Consider the following 24,259-nt stretch of genomic DNA (forward strand, 5'->3'; position numbering starts at 1 on the left):
GTGGCCTTGTTGGTTCTTCATTGTTGCCCGCGGGCTTTCTCTAATTGCAACAAGCTTCATTGTTGTGCGTGGGCTTCTGGGGGCTTCTCTTTTGGCAGAGCACAGGCTCTAGGTTCACGGGCTTCAGTAATTGCAACACACGGGCTCAGTAGTTGTGACACATGGGCTTAGTTGCTCTGCGGCATGTGGGATCTTCCAGAACGAGGGCTCAAACCTGCGTCCCCCTGCATTAGGCAAGTGGATTCTTAACCACTGTGCCACCAGGGAACTCCTCCCAAAATTAGATTTTAGCAGCTTAGAGTTCGAAGGAAACTCTGAGGCCCATTTCTCAATTATCTCTAACCCTGTAAAACAATAACTGGGATGACGAGTACAAGAGAATTTTGGTGAAAAGTCAATACATCGTACAACTTGAGATTTTTATTACTCCACAAAAGCAGCCTTGCCAATAATAAAAATGGCAACTCGACTCCTCCCTTCCTTTCGTGTTAACCTAATGGTTGACAATAGTCAATATGGCAGCCAGACCGTGAGTTCCCATTGGCCGCTCCTCTGAGGCCCCGCCCTGCCCCGCCCGTAAGAGCGAAGGACGGGAATTGCGGAGGCGGATATTGCGACTCCGAGTCGGGCTGCGCCTGCGCAGGTTATTAGCGTCAAGATGGCGATGGAGATGAGGCTTCCCGTCGCTCGCAAGCCTCTTAGCGAGAGCCTGGGCCGTGAGACGAAAAAACACCTGGTAGTGCCGGGGGACACGATCACCACGGACACAGGCTTCATGCGGTACGTGGGGACGTGGGGGACTCTGGGCCACAAGGGGCGGCTACATTGCTGTCCACGTGAAACCCGGGCCCGTGCTCTCTTGCATCTAAGTTCCCGTGGTACCCGGGACACATCTGCTGAGCATCTCAGTCGCCTAGGTTTCTAGGCTTCGGACTTCTTACTCCCTGCATCTTGTGTGTCCTTGTCTGCGTTTGCCCCAGTCTCCCGAAACCTTCCTCTCTTGATCTCTGGTGGCCGCGACTCGTGGGTCCTCTGCCTGAGGTCCAGATCCTGAGCCTTCCTCGTTGAGGACTTGGAAAACTGGGGTGGGTTAGGAGCTGGGGCCTCTTAACAGTTTTCGGCGGGGAGACGGTGGGCGTTTTTGACTTGGCCCTCTTATCCCTCAGCGTCGTCTCCTAGCCAGGGGTTACGGTTTTGGAACGAGTCATTGTTTGGGCTTAGGGCGTACAAATACATTGTTATGTGCACTCAAATACCCGCCTTTGAAACTGAGGGCAGTACCGTATGTGGTCGTTAAGAGGGCAGGCTCTTGAGTTGGACAGCTGGAGTTCGAGTCCTGCTGCCATCACAATATTATTGGCTGTACTGTCTCTCCGAGGTCAGTTTCCTCATCCGTAAACTAGTGATAATAACATTAACTATTCGATAGGGTTGTGAGGATTAAATTAGGTAATGATTACGAAAAGAAGCAAAACTCACCGTTCTGTCACCATCATAGAGAAATACTAGTGGTTATCTCAGCCTTTTTTGGGGGGGAGGGGGTACACTTGTACATACAGGAGAGGTACAGCATTTATACAGTTGCCTTTTAACCTCTTAGTTTGAGGTTGTTGGATCCCAGGAAATCTTAAGAGTCAGTCCTTTATTCACGCATTCAGTATATGTGTGCTTGGGGCACAACAGTGAACAAAGTGGAAATCAGTGTCCTGGTGAAGTTTATTTTCTCTTTGGGAGAGACAGATAACAATAAGCACAACAACCAAATACGTTATTCAGAATGTTTGGCGATAAATGCAATAGAAAAAATTAAAAGCCAAGCAGGGTGAGCGGAGCTTAGTTGGGATATGGTGGTGGCAGCGGCAGGGTGGGTGACTGTCATAAATGGAATAGTCGAGGAAGGGCTGGTGGAGAAAGTGACATTTGAATAGACTTGAGCAGAATGAGGGAGATGTCCATGTAGCTGTCTAAAGAAGGAGTGTTTTAGGAAGAGATGGCAACCAGGGCAAAAGCCTGCCTTTAAGGCAGGAGGAGTCTGTTAGGTTTGAGGAACACATTGGTCTTGATGCGAGAGGTCACCTCAAGTGTTACCCTGGTATTCTTTGTATCTTCCTGTTGCAACAGGGGCCATGGGACCTATATGGGGGAAGAGAAGCTCATTGCATCTGTGGCTGGCTCTGTGGAGAGAGTAAACAAGTTGGTCTGCGTGAAAGCTTTGAAAACCAGGTGAGAACAAAAGGTGTGTATTCTCTTGTGGCATCCGAGTTGCACAGCCAGGTCTTTTCTGCCACGACATACCCTCCATCCCCATCCCAGCCTGCTGTATCATTCTGTAGGTCTGGGATTTTGGGAACATGGCTATAGGAAGGGTATAGATGACTACAGGTAAGCGCGGGCTTCAGAAGTTTTCCTATGTTTCCTGACCTCTCCAATCTTTGGTTCCCTCCTCTGTAAAATGAGACCTAGCATGACTTACCTTGTAGGATTTTCATTGGAATTCATTGAAACAGTGCATGTAAAGTACTTACGCAGAGCCTCCTACCTAGAAGGGCTCAATGAAGGTTAGCCCCAGAATGTAAGCCAGTGGGGTAGGAGCAGATGCAGGCAGAGAGGTGAGGTGGGCAGTCTGTCTGCCTTGTAGCCACAGTAAACATTTTCGACTTCCACTTTGTGTAATCTAGGAAGCCACTGGAGGAGGTGGAGCAGAGGAGGGACATGATCTGACTTCGGTTTTAATAAAATCACTCTGGCTGCTGTGGGTGGCCGGGGAGGTGGGGGGATAGGGACAGGGTTAGGGAGACAGATTAATGTACTGTTTTGAGTATGTTTTGTGTTCTGAGTGTTTTTTTAATCATGAAAATTTGTTGGACTTTATATTCTTTGGCATTTTGTATATATAAGATCATGTCTGTGAGAAGAGATATTCTTCCTTTCCAATTTGGATGCCTTTTATTTTCTGCCTATATTGTAAAGGTAGAGGTAGTAGGATCTGCTGCTGGACTTGTCCTGGAGCATGAGAGAGAGAGAGAGACAGAGAGCGAGAGATTGAGAGAGATCAAGGGTTCCTCCAAGGACTGTGGCTTGAGCAACTGGAGGGGTGGAGTTGCCATTTCCTGAGCTCGTGACAACTGGGAGAGTTTCAGTTTGCTATGGGGGAGTGAAGGGGGCTGCTGGAAAGCTTTGTTGTAGGTGTGTTACTTTTGCAAATTCCTATTAGTCACGTAAATGGAGGTGCTGGGTAGCCAGCAGTTGACTAGACTCTGGAATTGAGGGGAGTGGTATGCTCCTCACTGGTATTTAAAGCCATTAGGCTGGATGAGCTCACCAAGTGAGTATGTGCTGAAAAGAGAAGAGGTCCAGGGACTGCGCCTTCGGCATGGGACACGTCATCATTAGAATTGGGATGAGGAATAGCAGAGGGGCCCGAGATAGGCAGCCAGTGGGTGGGGGTACAGTGAGCAGGCTGGTTTGGGCGGCGTCCTGTCTCATTTTCCTTTCTCCTCCTCTGGCTGACGCAGCGCCCATCTGTGTCCCAGAGCCCACCAGAAAAGATTCCATGCTTATCATTTTCTTTTTATTTATTGTTTTAAGTTTTTGGCCACACCCCACGGCACGTGGGGTCTTAGTTCCCCGACCAGGGATTGAACCCACACCTCCTGCATCGGAAGGCAGAGTCTTAACCACTGGACCGCAGGGAAGTCCCTCATTTTCATGTAATTAACAAAATAGGGGTTTCAGGCTTGATGCACTATTTGCCATAAATGGTTTAAGAACAGTTAGTTAATGGAGACTTTATACATACAGGATGTTTGAAGTTACCAGTTCCTGAGAATAAGTCCAAACAGCATAACTATGTGAATTTACTAAATGTGGTGCCTCATCAAGGCCTTCACCCCTGTTTAACTGAAATCTCAAATGGTAACTTGGTCTTGTAATGAAGTCTTTTCACTGATGGAGGGCCTTCTGTTTCATCTTTCAGGTATAATGGTGAAGTGGGAGACATTGTAGTGGGGAGAATCACAGAGGTAAAGTCTACCTGATTGGTTTTTACAAAGTAAAAGCAGGCTGGTGATCTAATGAATGGCATAGTCATTCTACATGCATTTATGCGAACTAGGCATTTGTTGTGTTTGGCTCTCCTGTGACCTTTGATGTAAACAGTTCGTTACATTTGGAATTATTGGTCATTTACAGTGTGAGCTCTGGCCCCTGGCGTATGTGTCCAGGTGTGGGGTTTCTTTGTTTGTAGGTTCAACAGAAGAGGTGGAAGGTGGAGACCAACTCCAGGCTGGATTCAGTCTTGCTTCTCTCATCCATGAACCTTCCCGGAGGAGAGCTGGTAAGGGTCTGCGGCTGGGACTGTATAGTTTGCTGGCGAGAGCTCTGGGGTCCTTTGCTCCACCAGAGAACTTTGCTTTACCCTGAGGTTGCCACCTTTACTCCTGTTTGTCTGCTGTGAAGTTTGCTGCCTTGATGTACACATAGGCTTTTCACTTGGCCCAGGCCTCCCAACTTAGGCAGCAACCGGTATATGGTAGGATCTGGAATGTCCATGGGGAGCGATCCCAAAAGAGAGTTGAGAGAAGCTCTCAGATGCTTGGTGCTAATAACTTTCCTTCTCTGGGTGTATCAGCTTTGCTCAGTGAAAGTGTTCCTTGAAAAGTTGTGTTTAGATGAGCTTTCCATGAATTGAGTGGCATTTGATTATTCCAGACAACCACAGGACCTAAGCTGCCTCCTTTCATAAGATGCAGTGGTTCCGCTTTACCTTCAGGCCAGCATCTATCTATAGAGAGGCTCACTGAGCTAGGCTCTCTGGAGAATGCCAAGATCCAGGAGGCACGACTGAGTTCCTGAAAGAGCTTAGACTAGCAGGGGATAGGAGATAACTGGTCTGAATACCCGGCAGTCCAAGAATAAACAAGCATGTGATTGTACAAAAGGAGTGATTAAGCTCCCGGAGAGAAGCTCATAGGAAAGATGAGTGTTGGAGTTGATCCTTGAAGGATGGGTAGAATTTTAATGATGAGTTCAGGGAATCTGAGATAAAGGGAAATGTGTGAGCGAAGATACAGTCAAGCTGGAGGCAGTCTGGTTCTGCTGGAGCGTGGAGGGCCGCCACAGAAGGTAAGCACGGAAAAGCCCTGGTCTAGATTGGGAGGGTTTTGAATATCACGTAAGGAGTTTGAATATCATTCAGAGGAAGGAGAAGAGGAGCCGCGGGAAGGTCTGTAAGACGGAAATTAGTGGTTGTCACTTTGTCTTCCTTCAGTGGTACAGGTTACCTACCCTGGTGTGTGAACATTGTGGCTGCCTTCAGAGGTCTCGGGAGGAAGTGAAAGAGAAGAGACGGATGGAGAGAGGTCTTCCTTTAGGATCTGACTTCCGTAACGTGGCCATCTCTTTGTGTATTTCAGAGGAGAAGATCTGCAGAGGATGAGCTGGCGATGAGAGGTTTCTTGCAGGAAGGGGACCTTATCAGTGTATCCTGTACCTTGCATTCCAGCATCTTTATGTTTGCTGCGGAGCTGGCAACTGGGGCTTAAACTGTAGGTCTCCCACACGAGAAACATGGAATCCTGGCAGGGATCTGAGTCCTTGACTGAGTGTGAAGGGCTCTGCTACAGCCTTTCTCTGTCTCCTTAACCCAGCTGACCCTCCAGCTCTTGTTCAGACCGGCTGCTGCTCAGTCGTGTCTTTGGGTCTTGTAACTTACGGTGGCCCATGCTTTAAGCTAGCTCAAATTTTCTTAGAGACGTTAATTTTTTTTTTTTTTAATGAAACTATAAGAAAGATATGGTTTGGTAAAACTTTTGTTTCAGTTGCTTACACAAACACACATGTACTCTGAGTAAAATATGCTTCTTGCTGTGGGTTGTATAAAGAAAAGTTTGAAAGCCACTGATCTATATTTTTATTTATTTGAATTTTATTTATCTTTTTATACAGCAGGTTCTTATTAGTCATCCATTTTATACACATCAGTGTATATATGTCAATCCCAATCGCCCAATTCATCACACCACCACCCCCACCACCCCGCCACTTTCCCCCCTTGGTGTCCATACGTTTGTTCTCTACATCCGTGTCTCAATTTCTGCCCTGCAAACCGGTTCATCTGTACCATTTTTCTAGGTTCTACATATATGCGTTAATATATTTGTTTTTCTCTTTCTGACTTACTTCACTCTGTATGACAGTCTCTAGATCCATCCACGTCTCTACAGATGACCCAATTTCGTTCCTTTTTATAGCTGAGTAATGTTCCATTGTATAGATGTACCACATCTTCTTTATCCATTCATCTGTCAGTGGGCATTTAGGCTGCTTCCATGTCCTGGCTATTGTAAATAGTGCTGCAGTGAACATTGGGGTGCACGTGTCTTTCTGAATTATGTTTTTCTCTGGGTATATGCCCAGTAATGGGATTGCTGGGTCATATCGTAATTCTATTTTTAGTTTTTTAAGGAACCTCCATACTGTTCTCCATATTGGCTGTATCAATTTACATTCCCACCAACAGTGCAAGGGGGCTCCCTTTTCGGCACACCCTCTCCAGCATTTGTTGTTTGTAGATTTTCTGATGATACCCATTCTAACTGGTGTGAGGTGATACCTCATTGTAGTTTTGATTTGCATTTCTCTAATAATTAGTGATGTTGAGCAGCTTTTCATGTGCTTCTTGGCCATCTGTATGTCTTCTTTGGAGAAATGTCTATTTAGGTCTTCTGCCCACTTTTGGATTGGGTTGTTTGTTTTTTTAATACTGGGCTGCATGAGCTGTTTATATATTTTGCAGATTAATCCTTTGTCCATTGATTCATTTGCAAATATTTTCTCCCATTCTGAGAGTTGTCTTTTCGTCTTGTTTGTAGTTTCCTTTACTGTGCAAAAGCTTTTAAGTTTCATTAGGTCCCATTTGTTTATTTTTGTTTTTATTTCCATTAGTCTAGGAGGTGGATCAAAAAAGATCTTGCTGTGATTATGTCAAAGAGTGTTCTTCCTATGTTTTCCTCTTAAGAGTTTTATAGTGTCCGGTCTTACATTTAGATCTTAATCCATTTTGAGTTTATTTTTGTGTATGGTGTTAAAGAGTGTTCTAATTTCATTCTTTTATATGTAGCTGTCCAGTTTTCCCAGCACCACTTATTGAAGAGACTGTCTTTTCTCCATCTCCATTGTATATCCTTGCCTCCTTTGTCATAGATTAGTTGACCATAGGTGTGTGGGTTTATCTCTGGGCTTTCTATCCTGTTCCATTGATCTATATTTCTGTTTTTGTGCCAGTACCATACTGTCTTGATTACTGTAGCTTTGTAGTATAGTATGAAGTCAGGGAGTCTGATTCCTCCAGCTCTGTTTTTTTCCCTCAAGACCGCTTTGGCTATTCGGGGTCTTTTGTGTCTCCATACAAATTTTAAGACTTTTTTGTGCTAGTTCTGTAAAAAAATGCCATTGGTAATTTGATAGGGATTGCATTGAATCTGTAGATTGCTTTGGGTAGTATAGTCATTTTCACAATATTGATTCTTCCAGTCCAAGAACATGGTATATCTCTCTATCTGTTTGTATATCTTTAATCTCTTTTATCAGTGTCTTATACTTTTCTGCATACAGGTCTTTTGTCTCCCTAGGTAGGTTTATTCCTAGGTATTTTATTCTTTTTGTTGCAATGGTAAATGAGAGTGTTTCCTTAATTTCTCTCACAGATTTTTCATCATTAGTGTATAGGAATGCAAGAGATTTCTGTGCATTAATTTTGTATCCTGCAACTTTACCAAATTCATTGATTAGCTCTAGTAGTTTTCTGGTGGCATCTTTAGGATTCTCTATGTATAGTATCATGTCATCTGCAAACAGCGACAGTTTTACTTCTTCTTTTCCAATTTGTATTCCTTTAATTTCTTTTTCTTCTCTGATTGTCGTGGCTGGGACTTCCAAAATTATGTTGAATAATAGTGGTGAGAGTGGACATCCTTGTCTTGTTCCTAATCTTAGAGGAAATGCTTTCAGTTTTTCACCATTGAGAATGATGTTTGCTGTGGGTTTGTTGTATATGACCTTTATTATGTTGTGGTAGGTTCCCTCTATGCCCACTTTCTGGAGAGTTTTTAATCATAAATGGGTGTTGAATTTTGTCAAAAGCTTTTTCTGCATCTATTGAGATGGTCATATGGTTTTTCTTCAATTTGTTAATATGGTGTATCACATTGATTGATTCGTGTATATTGAAGAATCCTTGCATCCCTGGGATAAATCCCACTTGATCGTGGTGTATGATCCTTTTAATGTGCTGTTGGATTCTGTTTGCTAGTATTTTGTTGAGGATTTTTGCATCTATATTCATGAGTGATATTGGTCTGTAATTTTCTTTTTTTGTAGTATCTTTGTCTGGTTTTGCTATCAGGGTGATGGTGGCCTCATAAAATGAGTTTGGGAGTGTTCCTTCCTCTGCAATTTTTGGAAGAGTTTGAGAAGGATGGGTGTAAGCTCTTCTGTAAATGTTTGATAGGATTCACCTGTGAAGCCATCTGGTCCTGGACTTTTGTTTGTTGAAAGATTTTTAATCACAGTTTCAATTTCATTACTTGTGATTGATCTGTTCATATTTTCTATTTCTTCCTGGTTCAGTCTTGGAAGTCTATACCTTTCTAAGAATTTGTCCATTTCTTCCAGGATGTCCATTTTATTGGCATAGAGTTGCTTGTAGTAGTCTCTTAGGATGCCTTGTATTTCTGCGTTGTCTGTTGTAACTTCTCCTTTTTCATTTCTAATTTTATTGATTTGAGTCCTCTCCCACTTTTTCTTGATGAGTCTGGCTAATGGTTTACCAATTTTGTTTATCTTCTCAAAGAACCAGCGTTTAGTTTTATTGATCTTTGCTATTGTTTTCTTTGTTTCTATTTCATTTATTTCTGCTCTGATCTTTATGATTTCTTTCCTTCTGCTAACTTTGGGTTTTGTTTGTTCTTCTTTCTCTAGATCATTTAGGTGTAAGGTTAGATTGTTTATTTGAGATTTTGCTTGTTTCTTGAGGTGGGATTGTATTGCTATAAACGTCCCTCTTAGAACTGCTTTTGCTGCATCCCATATGTTTAGGATTGTCGTGTTTTCATTGTCATTTGTCTCTAGGTATTTTTTGATTTCCTCTTTGATTTCTTCAGTGATCTCTTGGTTATTTAGTAACGTATTGTTTAGCCTCCATGTGTTTGTGTTTTTTACGTTTTTTTCCCTGTAATTGATTTCTAATTTCATAGCGTTGTGGTCGGAAAAGATGATTGATACGATTTCAGTTTTCTTAAATATACTGAGGCTTGATTTGTGACCCAAGGTGTGATCTATCCTGGAGAATGTTCCATGGGCACTTGAGAAGAAAGTGTAATCTGCTGTTTTTGGATGGAATGTCCTATAAATATCAATTAAATCTATCTGGTCTATTGTGTCATTTAAAGCTTCTGTTTCCTTATTTATTTTCATTTTGGATGATCTGTCCACTGGTGTAAGTGAGGTGTTAAAGTCCCCCACTATTATTGTGTTACTGTCGATTTCCTCTTTTATAGCTGTTAGCAGTTGCCTTATGTATTGAGGTGCTCTTATGTTGGGTGCATAAATATTTACAATTGTTATATCTTCTTCTTGGATTGATCCCTTGATCATTATGTAGTGTCCTTCCTTGTCTCTTGTAACATTCTTTATATTAAAGTCTATTTTATCTGATATGAGTATTGCTACTCCAGGTTTCTTTTGATTTCCAGTTGCATGGAATATCTTTTTCCATCCCCTCACTTTCAGTCTGTATGTGTGCCTAGGTCTGAAGTGGGTCTCTTGTAGACAGCATATATATGGGTCTCGTTTTTGTATCCATTCAGCAAGTCTGTATCTTTTGGTTGGAGCATTTAATCCATTCACGTTTAAGGTAATTATCGATATGTATGTTCCTATGACCATTTTCTTAATTGTTTTGGGTTTGTTTTTGTAGGTCCTTTTCTTCTCTTGTGTTTCCCACTTAGAGAAGTTCCTTTAGCATTTGTTGTAGAGCTGGTTTGGTGGTGCTGAATTCTCTTAGCTTTGATTTCTCCATCGAATCTGAGTGAGATCCTTGCTGGGTAGAGTAATCTTGGTTGTACGTTCTTCCCTTTCACCACTTCCCTTTAACTTTAACTATGTCATGCCATTCCCTCTGGCTTGTAGAGTTTCTGCTGAGAAATCAGCTGTTAAGCTTATGGGAGTTCCCTTGTATGTTATTTGTCGTTTTTCCCTTGTTGCTTTCAAGAATTTTTCTTTGTCTTTAATTTTTGCCAATTTGATTACTGTGTGTCTCGGCATGTTTCTCCTTGGGTTTATCCTGCCTGGGACTCTCTGCGCTTCCTGGACTTGGGTGGCTATTTTCTTTCCCATGGTAGGGAAGTTTTCGACTATAATCTCCTCAAATATTTTTTCTGGTCCTTTCTCTCTCTCTTCTCCTTCTGGGACCCCATAATGCGAATGTTGTTGCATTTAAGGTTGTCCCAGAGGTCTCTTAGTCTGTCTTCATTTCTTTTCATTCCTTTTTCTTTATTCTGTTCCACAGCAGTGAATTCCACCGCTCTATCTTCCAGGTCACTTATCCGTTCTTCTGCCTCAGTTATTCTGCTATTGATTCCTTCTAGTGTATTTTTCATTTCAGTTACTGTATAGTTCATCTCTGTTTGTTCTTTTTTTTAAAATGGTGGGCAGTACCCACGTGATTTTTTTTTTTTTAAGAAGATGTTGGGGGTAGAAGTTTATTAATTTTATTTATTTATTTTTGCTGTGTTGGGTCTTCGTTTCTGTGCGAGGGCTTTCTCTAGTTGTGGCAAGCGGGGGCCACTCTTGATCGTGGTGCGCAGGCCTCTCACTATTGCGGCCTCTCTTGTTGCGGAGCACAGGCTCCAGATGCGCAGGCTCAGTAGCTGTGGCTCACGGGCCTAGTTGCTCCACGCCATGTGGGATCCTTCCAGACCAGGGCTCGAACCCGTGTCCCCTGCATTAGCAGGCAGATTCTCAACCACTGCGCCACCAGGGAAGCCCTCTGTTTGTTCTTTAATTCTTCTAGGTCTTTGTTAAACATTTCTTACATCTTCTCGATCTTTGCCTCCATTCTTTTTCCAAGGTCCTGGATCATCTTCACTATCATTATTCTGAATTCTTTTTCTGGAAGGTTGCCTATCTCCACTTCATTTAATTGTTTTTCTGGGGTTTTATCTTGTTCCTTAATCTGGTACATAGCCCTCTGCCTTTTCATCTTGTCTGTCTTTCTGTGAATGTGGTTTTTGTTCCACAGGCTGCAGGATTGTAGTTCTTCTTCTGCTGTCTGCCCTCTGGTGGATGAGGCTATCTCGATCTGCTAGTGTTGGAGGGTCTCGTGCAGAGGCGGGGGGTGGCTGTGCCTCACGGTGAGGACAAGGACACTGGCAGCAGAAGTCCTGGGAAGTACTCCTTGGTGTGAGCCCTCCCAGAGCCCGCCATTAAGCCCACCTGCGATGTTAACTTTTATCTGAGGGAGTAGAAAAGGTGGTGTTCATGTCAGAGTATTCATGACAGCCAAGGGGGAGAGGTTAGGTCACAGCAGTGTGACCTCCGGGTCCATCTGTGACTTTGGGCGGGACTCTTGGCCATTAGAGGAAAGGATGGAGGGGGGAGCCAGGGACGCAGGTGACGTGCAAGTGTTTGTTCCTTCATCGCCCGGCCAGGCTGAGGTCCAGGCAGTGTTCTCCGATGGAGCTGTCTCTCTGCACACGAGGAGTCTCAAATACGGGAAAGTAAGTTGGGCTCTGGCTCTTCTCATTTGCTGACTGAGACTTCACATCCATTTCCCAATCCCCAGTGCTCTCTGGAATGCTGACCTAAAGCCCCCCAGAAGTCAGGCCTTAACAGGCTGGCATCCTACACACTGATTCACACAGTCAGGGCCGGGAGCATCATAAAGGATGACAACTCTAACCCTTTTCCTGCGGAGGAGATTGTTCTGGAAGAAGGGCCCCCATGACCCTGGACCCTGGGCCCTGCGGCCCTGCTGTCTCTGCTCTGTCCCAAGGGGCGTGGCAGCTTTGCATTGCATTTGTGCTGAGAACAAAGGGAGGTCATGGACTGATGAAGTAGGATGGCCTCAGCCCTTAGACACGTGTCCAGTCAGTAAAATGGATATTATTGTTAGGAAAGATGGGCTTGTCACTTGAGCCTCTAAATGAAATTGTACCGCTTTTCTAATATAAGGTGACAGTATGGAGGCTATCTATTTTTTTAATGATAGCATACTTTCCAAAACAAATTATGATTTATCAGTCTCTTGCCTTTCTCTGGGTGAACGTTCTCATTTTCTGGGTGGAACAAAAACCTCTCTCCTCAGTGGAGTGGCTGCAGCCAATCATGCTCACGTCCCTGAAGCAGGAGAGGAAACAGCTGCACTGCACGTGTGGACCTTCGTGGGCCCGGGTCCTGTAATAGACGCCCCCTCAGCGGGATGTGGGGCTTGAGCTGACCTGCCGGGACCAGGGATGGATTTGCACCCAGCCCTAGGCCAGTCACCTTGTCCAGTGGCGTATCTCATGGGCAGGATGGGTGGTTGAGGTCAAGGTGGAACAGAATAGTGCTCCTTGACCCACAGGAGGCTCGAGCCCATGTCCTCACTGGCTCCAGCTTCTCTAACAGCTATGGCACCAGCCCTGGATTAGAATGTGAAGACGACTGCAAAGGAAAATAAATGGTAGAGAAGAGAAGAGATGGAAAGTTACCTTCTGTTGGGATATGTAAACAACTTAATGCATCCGGAAGTGTTCTCTGTATTTACTATGTATGTGCATGTAGGAGCAGTTATCAACAGGAAGGACCCTGATTCCAGTCTAACTAGGACACATCCTGTACTTTGCTTTTAAGTTACCTCACTGATGATCCTACAGTGACTTAATTTACCATATACTTTTTTAGCTAGGTCAGGGCGTTTTGGTTCGGGTCTCCCCCTCCCTGGTGAAACGGCAGAAGACTCACTTCCATGACTTGCCATGCGGTGCCTCAGTGATTCTGGGCAACAACGGCTTCGTCTGGATCTACCCAACACCTGAGCACAAAGAAGAGGATGCAGGGGGCTTCATTGCAAACCTGGAGGTGAGTAAACGCCATTGTCACTGTTGGGATGGAGTGGCACTTAGTCGGTGCTGTGCTTCTGTGGCAGGTGGGGACGCTGTCTATCTGCCGCATTGCTATAGTTTGAGTTGGTTTGAATTTCCATCGAAACATTGTGTCGCCCTCTCTTGTTCTGAAGAGATGAAATCAGCGCCTGGTTTGATCTTTCTCAGCAGAGGTGGCAAAGTTGCAGGGTAATAGCCTAAGAGCCACTGAAGAAGCCGTCCTTTTTAATCTCTCTTGGAGCTAGCTATTGGATTGGTTTGGAGTCCCAGAGTGATACTGCCTCAGTTATAAGTGATTCCCGGGATTTGCTGTAACCATTTGCTTCTTTTGGTCCTGATTCTATTTCCCTCCCCCTCCCCTTGGCATTCCCTGGTAGCCTGTCTCCCTTGCTGATCGAGAGGTGATCTCCCGGCTTCGGAACTGCATCGTCTCGCTGGCAACTCAGAGAATGATGCTGTATGATACCAGTATCCTGTATTGCTATGAAGCATCCCTTCCACATCAGGTACTCTCCCCGGGGCTTCCCTTTTCCTTGTTGATCTGTGAGCAGCCTTAAGTGTCATCTGCTCCATGTTTCCTCAGACAGCAAGCACGTCTCCCACATACCTTAACCATGTCCATTGGTGTGAACTGATCTGGTGGACAGCCTTGTTGAGTGTCTGGAGAGCTTTCGCCGAGATGCTAGTAATATTCTCAATGTCTAATGTCAGTGTAAGGATTTGTGGGCGTTTGGAGGTGCCAGGTGAGGCTAATTTACAACAGCAACCCCCTGGACTTCATCTTGCCCATCCCAAGTTTTAGCTGTCTTTCTAGTGACTGCCAGAATAACATCTTTGTTCTTGTCAGCTATACCCCATAGAACCTTGCTGATTTATTAAGCTGGTTCTAGCAGATCATATCTTGCAAATACTTAGCCTCTGATACACGAAAGGAAAACAGAAGGTTCATGTTAACCATGCTTGGTTTCTGCATTTGGATTGGCTTGATGGTGTGCTTAGAACAAGTACCTTTTTTCCTTTCCTTTTCAGATCAAAGACATCTTAAAGCCAGAAATAATGGAGGAAATTGTGATGGAAACACGCCAGAGGCTTTTAGAACAGGAGGGATAAGGAGAGGCACCTGAAGGACAGGACTGTGTGTACCTGACCGGAGCAGTCCTTGAAAGTGAACAGTTTGCTTGGTGGTCCCCATGTGCAGCTCAGTGAAGACCTGGGGAGCTCATCACTTTACCTACAAGGGGCTGCCTCCACCCTGAAGACCTGCTTTCTCCTGTTTTAAGGCAAAGCCTGGGGGAAGGTGAACAGCACTGCCGGCCCTTTGGGTTGCTCACAGTGTCTTGGGGTAGTTTCAGGCCTTAAAAGCGCTCGGTGTTCCAGCCGAGTGGACTCCTATCCTGGAATAATATGAGGAATCTTTTGTCCTGTACTTACCATCAACCATCACCAGGCACAATGCCCCATGAAATTGCCTGTATAAAAAACATGGCCTCCCTGACCCCCAGATTGTCTGTTTTGGCCTCCATTCCCACCTCTTCTACAGTGCGAGTACAGCAGTGAAGAATATGGTTGGTAAAGTTAACCCAAGAATCAAATGGAAGAATAAAGCAACCAAGCAGCCTTTTGCTTGGTTGGAATCTTATTTCCCATTGCACGTTCCTCCTAGTGATAGATGCGAGTATATTCCCGCCAGGCTGCCTTAATCTGTCCTGCCTTCAAGGATGATTTGTAAGAAGTTGAATTATTGATAAAAGAGAATGAATGTTTTGGGTGCTCTGATAAACATGAAAACAAAGTAAGAAAAATGGAGATGGGAAAAGAAAAGGTGTTTTTCCTCCTACAGTTGAAGGAGTAACGCATTAACTTTTCAATAATTCAGGGTTAAAAGGTAAAAACAAGATGTTTTAGTTCTCAGTGGGAAGGGCTAGAATGTCTATGCATTGTTTTTCGGATGACTATCTAAAAATGATTCCCTGATTTGGGTTTTGGGGAAACATTCTTTTAAAGTCAGTATATGAGAGTGCTATTTGGTGAACTATTGTTTTATATTTATACATGTGGCATCACTGTTTCTGTTCTTGTGTTCTGTGTAATACTTGGGAACCGAGTACAGTTGAAGGAAGGCTTGGGAGATAGGAATTCTTCTGACAGAGGCCTGACTACTCGAGTCACCTAGTAAAATTTAAACCTAGGACAGTTTCAGGAGTAAGGTGGAGCATTTGACAGTTTTGAAATATAGCTCAGCTCTTTCTTGTTAAATTGTATGTCTTTATAACATTATTCAGACAAATTTTATCTTTTTTTTTTTTTTTTTTTCCTATCCCAAGTGTATCACCTGTTTTGAGGAGTTTGCAGACAACTGAATACTGTATAGGCTATGTTGCAACTTTGGATTTGCTCCCTTGTTGTTTCTGAAATACATTCCAGGTTGTGTGCCCCTTAAGAGAAGGCAATGGGGAAGGATGGGAGCCTGCATCCCTGGTTTGGGTTGGTTTTGACCAGGACATATGGAGGTTCGTTGAAAGTTTATCTTTCTCACTTGGTCTCCCAAGCTGCCAGCCCCTGCTGTTCATTCAGTATATTCTGAACAGTGATTACCTACTAAGTGGAAATATATAAAGGTCTGAAGGCACCTTTTGGTGGTTATCCACTTTCTGTGGCCCACTAGAGGGTGCCGTTGTTAAGTGTAATTCCAGTAGGTGTTTTTTTTTAAAAAAAAAAAAGCTGAAGTTTTTACACGGGTACTGAATCCCTGTAGCAACTTGTGGGTTGCTTTGCTTTATAAACATGAGGACCAAATTAGACTGAACTGAATCACTTTTAATAGAATATGTGAGCTTAAAGGGATTTATTCAAATTTGGCAACATTTATTTACTTCTGACTGTCAGGCATTTGCTGGGCTCAGGATTCTAGTTTTAAGTCCTTTAGCGTATCATTCTACAGTGTTATACCGTGCATCTGTGGAAGGAAATATTACAGTCTGGGCTTGGGGTTCACCTAAAACTAGTGCCGTTGGCTTCTACCCAGACTTTAGGAAGCATAGTCTCAATCTTTGTGGGAAACAAGATCCCATTTGATCCTCATGATAACCTTGTAAAGTTTGATATGACCCCCATTTATAAATGAAAGCCCTTCATAGAAATAAAGTGAGTTCATTAAAGCTCATTAGCAACTATGAATCCGTAGGTTTAAGCTCTAGAGAGGCGTCATAAAGCAGCCCTTTAGAGAATGGGTTGGACTGATTGTGAAAGGTTATGGGGTCCAGAAATTTTATTTCCAGCATTGAGACCAATACTTTTACTCATTTTACTTATTGCCTGTCCGTCCCATGTCTGCTCTGGGAGGACGAGGATGAATCCGTTTGTGTCCCCTGCTCAATTTTATCCCAACACCCAGGACAGTGGTACACAGGGGCTCCACAAGGCTTGTGAATGAATTATTAGTAAGAAGTGTGGGTTAGTAAGAGTTCTGATTTGATTGCTCAATTTTAAGCTAAACTAGAGAGAAGAATGAAGATGTGTAGGAAATGATTAAAGCATTAATAGGAATAAAAAGCCAAATTCAAAGAGAAAGATTAGGGTGATGATCAGGATAAGAATGGGTGAGTTAAAGGGCTTCCCTAGTGGCGCAGTGGTTGAGGGTCCGCCTCCTGATGCAGGGGACGCGGGTTCGTGCCCCGGTCCAGGAAGATCCCACATGCCGCGGAGCGGCTGGGCCCGTGAGCCATGGCCGCTGAGCTTGCGCGTCCGGAGCCTGTGCTCCGCAGCGGGAGAGGCCGCAACGGTGAGAGGCCCACGTACCGCAAAAAAAAAGAAAAGAAAAAAAAAGGGGTTAGTTAAAGGGAACAAAGTTGTTGAAGTCTGAAGAGTGATCTACAAGCCAGGACCAAGTCTGTCAGCCAGACTAGTGATAGAGCAAAGCTAACCCGATTAACATCTAAATATAAATTCCACTTCTAAATTTGGGCACACATTTTCATATGCTTCACATTCAGTACCTCCAAGTGACTATTTTTTCTTCAAGCCAATATCTATAAAATTAGCACCATTTCCCAATCCAGCAAAAGTATTTCTAAAATACACAACTCGGTAACTGAATGTACAACACCTGTAATGCAACTGGTTTCCCTCTACTGTCAGTAGCAACTTCTAAAAAATCAACTGTCTGGGGCTTCCCTGGTGGCGCAGTGGTTGAGAGTCCGCCTGCCGATGCCGGGGACGCGGGTTCGTGCCCCGGTCCGGGAAGATCCCACATGCCGTGGAGCTGCTGGGCCCGTGAGCCATGGCCGCTGAGCCTGCGCGTCCGGAGCCTGTGCTCCGCAACGGGAGAGACCACAACAGTGAGAGACCCGCATACCGCAAAAAAAAAAAAAAAATCAACTGTGACATTAAGTCAACAGTTACTTGATACTGAACGGTACAGTGGAATAACAGTGACTTTGTCACATCTCACTCGGTTTCCCCATCTGTATATGGGGGTTAGCAATCCATGCCTCCCTGGGCTAGAGTGAGGATTAAATGAGAATATGGTTTATGAAAAGCATAACAGCATAGTACAGACTAGGTGTTGTGATGAGTGGATCCTCTTAGAAATGGGTATATCCGGGGAAGGTAGGTGCACTGCTCTGGGGAGACATGGAGTGAAGAACTGGGGACAAGGGTGCGTTTTAGTTGCATAAAATGGGTTATGGCAGGTGTGGGTTTGGTGTGTCCGGGTCATCAGCTAGCTCTGTAGGCCTACTCAACAATCTCGGCTAACATGTTTTCATGTAAGTATGTGTACACCTCTGAAATTAGATTGTTTAATCTTTCCCCCGCCCCCAGAAGTTAACATACCTCACTGTATGAGTTTGAGATTAATCTCAAAGGTTCCTTCTCACCCAGACATCTAAGATTGTGTTTGGTTTTGCCTCCGAAAGGTTCTTAAATGCTGTTTTCTTTAATGGGTGAGCTTCCTGATACTCCAAAGAAAGAATTCGTTAGCAGAATGTCGGACGCTTTCCAGTTGTCTATTTTTCGCTAGTTCTAATATTTATGCTTCTTGGAGTAAAGGTGGAAGCTGGGGGTGAGGGGGGGGCGGTGAAGTCACCAAATACCTCAGTTTCCAGGAGCGAGCTAAATTTTCTCTCCTAAAGAGGCTCAAGGAAGTAATCCAACTCCAGTTCTGGGGAAATCCAATCCGCAGATTTCCCCTTGCTTTGGTTCCTCGCCTGTCTTAACTACCCGCTCAGGGGAGCCATCGGCCAGCCCTACGCGAGGCCGGATAGAGTCCACCGGCTCCCAGGAGGGCGGACCGAAGCGCAGGAGCTGGGAGTAGAAGGCAAGTCCCCGGCGAGCGCTGACAGGGGCTGGCGCCGCAGGACCACAACTCCCAGCACGCTCTGCGGGCTACGCCAAAAGTGGTTGGCTGGGGGCTCTAGCCGTACTGTCCCTACCGGCCAATGGGATGCAGGAGAGTGATCTGACCCGGATTCTCGGAGACCAATGGCAGTACAGGGGAGGCGGGAGCTTCCTTACCACTCACCTTGCGCTCGGAAAAACCACATTTAACAGGTCGTGCGGGGCTGGGCTCCGGCGGGCAGGGAGACTAGAGCCAAAAGGTGCGGCGGCGTCCCAGAAAGCGGCGCCGGGAGGGTCCCGGTCACCTCGCGGCGCGCACCGGACGTCACCGGGGGCGGGGCCAGAGGCGGGGCCTGGCCTCGTTGTGAGCGGCTCGTAATCCATCATGGCGGCCGCGGGGGTCGGTGACCGTCCCTGAACAGCGCTGGAGCCGGAGCCGGTTCCCGGGTCCTGCGGCTGAGGAGCCCTTCCGTTGTCCACGGCCCCTACCTGCGGGGGGAGGTCGGGTCCTGCGACGGAGCCCGGGGGATGTGACTGCCTGGCGGCGGTGGCCGTAGCAACGTCCGGGGCCGGGGGAGGGGGTGTTTCGGGCAGAGACCCCCAGGCTCGGAGCAGCTGAGGCGGCCGGGCCTCCTCTCCCCCTCCGCCCGCGACCCGCCTTCGGGGCCGCGAGAGTCCTTCGTCCCTTACAGCCCCGCCCGGGCTCTGGGACCCTCGGGGTGGTCTCTTTCCCCAGACCTGGGACACCCCGTTTCCTGAGGCGTGGAGGAGCGTCGCCCCCGGAGTAAGCCACCCGTGCCTCGCCCCGGCAGCCTCTCTCTTGCTCCCGAGCCGCTCCTTGCTCCGACTCCCGGCCCCCGGTTTGGCCTCGGAGCCCCCCATTCAAATCCCATCCCTGCTGTCAAGGGGCCTCCCCTTCCCCCCAGGTTGCTCCCGTGAGCCTCTAATGCCCTGACTTCTTCCAATGTCACCTACGGCCCCCTTAGTCTCAGCCCAGCCAAAAACTTTAATGCAAAGGAAAAGCTTGGACTGGTTTCACAGGCCTTTTAAAAAGCGGACTTAAAAGTTGCTGGCAATGCATTCCTTCTCGTCTGAGTGGAGGGCCAGCTCTCGCTGAAGTCGGGGTGACCCGTGTCCTTTTCCGGAGAGCAGGGTAGAGAAGCAGGAGCGGCAGCTAGTGCAGCAGGAAGTTTGTCGGAAGATGAAGACACCAAGATAGGGGTTGGGTGACTTCCCCAGGAAAAGTTCTGGAGGAGCATTCAAACACGATCCACGTTTCCCTGATGTGTGGAAATCGACATGACTTTAGCCTTACTGACCCTTGTACAGCATACCCTGTGAATATTTCTGTTGAGGGTTTTTCTCCTTGAAAGGGAAGAAACTTACTCAGCCAGTAAAAGACACTTAAAATCAAGAAACTTTGGGATCACATCGCAATTACATTACTTCGAATTGATAAACTGCGAATATAATCTGAACTCCTCTGTTTACACATGTCAACCTAAAATCTTCGCTTCCTTTCATTATGGAAGATGTCTTGTGATTGACCTCAATTACTGACTTGTGGAGATGCGGTGAATGTGAAATCTCACGTATAGATCGTTTTCCTTCTAAGCTCCCTGATCATTCTGAAAGATCTTGAACCCTCTTCTGGAAAGGGGTGCCTATCGTTACTTTATGGGGCAGCAGCCTGGAAAAGTTCTTGGGGACCAGAGAAGGCCAAGTTTGCCTGCCCTGCACTTTATCAAAGGAGCAGGCAAGAAAGAATCATCGAGGCATGGGGGTCCACACTGCAATGTTTTTGTGGAACATGGTGAGTGCTTTTCAAGCTTTCCGGTCCTGTTTTCAGCTTCGGGAATGCCTAAGGAACTTTTGAACCACAGCACTGGTGTCAGTTCTCTCCAGTTTTACTTAAAACTTCTGTTTCTGTAGTTATCTCTTAGTTTCTGGTGGAACTTTCTTTGTATAAGAAAAAGTTACTTGATGACACTGGATGGCTTTATTCAAAATCTCTTTGAGTTGCTTATTTCTTGCCTGATTCCCCTTCTAACTCACTGTTGACCTTGGACAAGCCATTTTACTATTCCACCTTCCTGAGGAGGTTGGGTATAAGTGGTTTCTCAGGACCCATAGTCCACGATTCTGCTCTGATCTAACGCATGGGGTTCCTTCCCCTGCGGTGCGTGGACCTTTTACTACTTTATCTACAGGGAGCTTTTACCATATCCTCGAAGGGGTTTGTGCTCCCCTCAAAGTTAAAAACCACAGGTCCTAGTTGACACTAATATTCTTGACCCTTTCAATCATAAGTAGAACTTGAAAATACTCACTTTGGAGCTATGTGGGAACAGTCGAGGCGGGGAAGGCAGCATTCCTTGTGAATTGAGGATCCCCCAGCTTCTAGTTATTTCACCTTACCCCAGGAGTATTCCTTTGCATTGGATGGAGCTTTTTCCTCCTCCTCTCTCCCTGTTTCACATGACATTTGGGACAAGAAAGGTTGTCTTTGACATTTTATGAACGTCACTGGCATTTGAGTCCTGACGGTGCATATTATAGTGGTCACGTCCAGTAATTTTGCGTGAAGTTTTAAAGCTAAGGGTCAGCTTAGACTGATGTCTGGGACAGGGGACGGCCACGCACCAATTAATTAGGGTCCTGTTTGTACTGTCACAGCCTGACATTTTTCAGACTGTGTACTTTATATTAAAATATCAACTGAGCCCACCCACCCTATAAGCAAATGTAGGACGTGTGCAAGTAGCATATACTTTGAAATTCCATCACAAATACCCTTAACAATGGGTGACTACAATGAACAAAGTTCTCTATTCAGTGAACTTGCATTTGACAGTTGAGGTTGATTTTCTTAACGGAAATCGTCATCTAAATAATCTGAGTACTTGGATTTTACTTTGCCTTGAAACATTAGTTATATTTTAGCATTGGTTTTAGACAGGCAAATATAGTAATATGGCGCTTCCCAAATTCAGGATTTATAAAGTGAATTGTTTACATTTTTAAATAGTGATGATCATGCAACCTTAGTGAAAATTGGTACAGACTTTTTGGAGAGCTTTGGCCAAACTTATCAGAATTTAAAACGTACATACCAGTGACCCAGTAACCTCACTTCTAGGAAACTATCCTGGTATAGAACACTGTAGTGCCTTACATGTGCCTTAAACCCCTCCGGGGGGTCCAGAGGTTAAAACTTTTCATATTAACACAATACTAAGACAAGACGTTATTTGCACTCTTTGCTGTATTGGTGCAAAAGTAATGCAGGCTCCTAAGCATGAACCAAGGCTGTGGCGACTGACTATAGTAGCCATTGTATTCTTCATGCCATGCACTCATAGTAAAAAAAAAAAAATTTTTTTCTTTGGTTTTCACTTAAGAATGTTCCCGGTGAAGCAGCAAAAATGATTAATTTTACTAACTCTTGACTCTTGTGTTTATATCTTGTTAATCTTCTGTGGATGAACGGGGAAGTAATTTTGTGTGCTGGTTGTCTCTAGGAAGAGTGAGTGCTTGGGCAGTGGTTAGTTGCGAGCTGAACTTGCCGCTTTTTTCATGGACTACCATTTTTACCGACAAACTATGGTTATTCAGATTAAAAAATGTATAACAGAGTCTTTCAAGGAAGACAACTGGTAGTGTCTATTGTCAATGATAAAATTTTTGCTTGCTTTCCAGCGAAAATTAGGATTTTGGAAAACTTGTATCTGCTACTGTGATGTAGAGATTGGTGGTAATATTTACAGATGTGCTATTTTGATATCTTATAATGGAATGTATTATTTGGAAAATCTACATAATTCAGTGAACTGATATTTTCTAAATGATCAACACATGATGTTATAAAATCAGGCACAGGTAAAGAAGATTCATTCAAGGTGCAAGATGGACCATTGGATTTTAATGTAACAGAATACAAAAATTAATTGATAGAGTTTTAGATTCTACTCAAAACTAATCTTTAAGAAACTACCACTTAGCGAGTTTGGTGTAGCTTCAAAGAACAATACCTACAATTATCTATAAACAGGGGAAAACAAGTTATTTTCCAGTGATAATAAACTTCATTTTTAGGTGAACAAGTGAATAAATGATTTAACTTTTTCAGTTTAAATTTATACTGTGGTAAATATTGATGAGATAACCTATATGAACAAAAGCACTTAGGGGTCCTATATAATTTTCAAGAGAGTAAAGTCATGAGATAAAAAAAAGTTTTAGAACTGCTGCTGCAGAAAGTCTATCAAGGTCATATAAGGGTGTGCGCAAAAAAAAAAGGAAAGTCATATAAGGATGTTTATTGCCAGCATACTGTAAAGTACCACCACTGAAAGATGTCCATGTAATGGTAAGTGGAAAAAAACAATTTGGGGATCAGTCTGCATGGTATGGCCCTAGTTTTGTAAAACAAAAATTAACTATTTATTTGTACATGCACAGAAAAAAGTGTGGAAGGATTTAGACTGACATAGTTGCTAATCTCTAGGGAATTGGGATTTAGGTGGAACAGCAGAAAACTTTCACTTTTTACTTTGCATTTGTGATATTCCAGACCTTTTACAACAAATTTGTTTTATTTTGTAATACCCAAATTATGAGGGTTTAAAAACCAAATCGATGGGAGCCCAACCAAATAATCACTTCTTTGTAGCGCCTTTTAATGAAAGAAGTTGCCTAGATCATGTTTTACTGAAGACAAATCAATTTCTTTGGACTTCGGGTATACTTTTTCTAGGGGAACAAATGGTTCTTGATCTCTCACAGGCTGATCTTTCTAGAGTTGGTTAACATCCGTATAGATTGGATTAAAAAACTTGCAGCCATAACATACAACGTTGAACCAGACATGAATCTGGAAGCCAAGAATAATGTTGCGTGGTGGTGGTGAATCTGAAAGGAGTGGGCAGATGGCAGCTTTTTGCTGGGATCTTTCAGGGTCAAAGGGCTGGTCATATGTACAGGGGAAAACCATGATATTATTTCAGGGACCATATGTTCCTTCCAAATTTCGGTGTTTTGACTAAGAAGATTCACTTTTATGAAAGCTGGTAAAGGAGGACTGAAAGCATTCACTAGTAAATCTGTTCACCTTGGTGTGTCCTTCTTTCTTCAGCAAATATTTATTGAGCTCACACTATGTTCCAGGTAGTGTTTTAGTCATTGGTGATACATTAGTGAATAAAAATACTTCCTTGCCCTCCTTAAACTTACATCCTAGTGGGCGGAGACAGACCATAAATAAGCTAAATAAGTAAAATATAGAGTATATTAGGTGGTGGTAGGTGCTGAGGAGAAGAATAACATAGGAAAGGGGGCAGGGAATATTGGAGGGGGGTGATTTTCATTAGGGTGGCTGGAGAGGCCCCACTGAGAAGGTGGCGTTTGAATAAAGACCTGAGGAGGGAGGTGAGGGAGCAAGCCATGGAAATAATGGCTTTCAGGCAGAAGGGAGTCAGGGCGCACAGGGCCCTAGGCAGAGCTTGCTTAGCAGGCTCACGGAGAAGCCTAGAGTAGCTGGAGCAGAGAGGGCAGAAGGAGGGTTGTAGGGGGTGAGATGGGCGGTACGGGGAGGCGGCTGCAGAGGAATGTGGCCTTGTTGTCCATCTCAAGAGTTTTGACTTTTACTCATGTGGTGTTGGGAGAATTCTGAGGGAGGAGTAACAGGGCCTGATTTACGCTTTAATAAAATCTCTCTGGCTGCTACGTTCTGAAGGAAAGCAAAGGAGGAAGGAGGGATTCCACTTGGCTGTTGATGGCAC

General features: G+C 44.6%; 3 protein-coding genes across 4 annotated transcripts in view; all 3 read left to right on the plus strand.

Moving 5' to 3' along the window:
• The first annotated feature begins 638 nt into the window (after positions 1-638).
• Positions 639-14,905, plus strand: EXOSC2 (exosome component 2). Its single transcript, XM_022578443.3, has 9 exons — positions 639-780; positions 2,122-2,223; positions 3,977-4,022; positions 4,247-4,336; positions 5,415-5,480; positions 11,709-11,777; positions 12,943-13,119; positions 13,520-13,648; positions 14,172-14,905. Exons 1-9 carry the CDS (start codon positions 659-661, stop codon positions 14,250-14,252), a joined length of 882 nt encoding a protein of 293 aa, XP_022434151.1. The 5' UTR covers positions 639-658; the 3' UTR covers positions 14,253-14,905.
• Positions 14,906-15,509: 604 nt separating this feature from the next.
• Positions 15,510-19,545, plus strand: LOC149749063 (uncharacterized). The gene has a single exon (XM_089913875.1). The coding sequence runs from the start codon at positions 19,444-19,446 to the stop codon at positions 19,540-19,542; it is 99 nt and encodes a 32-aa protein (XP_089770001.1). The 5' UTR covers positions 15,510-19,443; the 3' UTR covers positions 19,543-19,545.
• A 601-nt stretch (positions 19,546-20,146) lies between these two features.
• The window catches only part of ABL1 (ABL proto-oncogene 1, non-receptor tyrosine kinase), a 133,225-nt gene continuing 129,112 nt past the window's right edge, over positions 20,147-24,259 (plus strand). For both annotated transcript variants that reach the window (XM_022578440.3, XM_089913874.1), the window contains exon 1: positions 20,147-20,292. In XM_022578440.3, coding sequence (XP_022434148.2) covers positions 20,157-20,292 — 136 coding nt within the window. In that variant the 5' untranslated portion in view covers positions 20,147-20,156. The remainder of the gene's footprint in view (positions 20,293-24,259) is intronic.

The sequence above is a fragment of the Delphinapterus leucas genome, chromosome 6 (assembly GCF_059928025.1).
Source record: "Delphinapterus leucas isolate spDelLeu-1000000601 "Yukka" chromosome 6, BTC_Dleu_Yukka2, whole genome shotgun sequence".
Taxonomy (NCBI): Eukaryota; Metazoa; Chordata; class Mammalia; order Artiodactyla; family Monodontidae; genus Delphinapterus; species Delphinapterus leucas.

Excerpts from the sequence above, each read along its gene's own strand:
- EXOSC2 (XM_022578443.3), top strand. The coding sequence starts at position 659 with ATGGCGATGGAGATGAGGCTTCCCGTCGCTCGCAAGCCTCTTAGCGAG. Across the intron at positions 5,481-11,708 it reads AGGAAGGGGACCTTATCAGT|GCTGAGGTCCAGGCAGTGTT; the intron begins GTATCCTGTACC and ends TCGCCCGGCCAG. Across the intron at positions 13,120-13,519 it reads GCTTCATTGCAAACCTGGAG|CCTGTCTCCCTTGCTGATCG; the intron begins GTGAGTAAACGC and ends ATTCCCTGGTAG.
- LOC149749063 (XM_089913875.1), top strand. The coding sequence starts at position 19,444 with ATGTCACCTACGGCCCCCTTAGTCTCAGCCCAGCCAAAAACTTTAATG.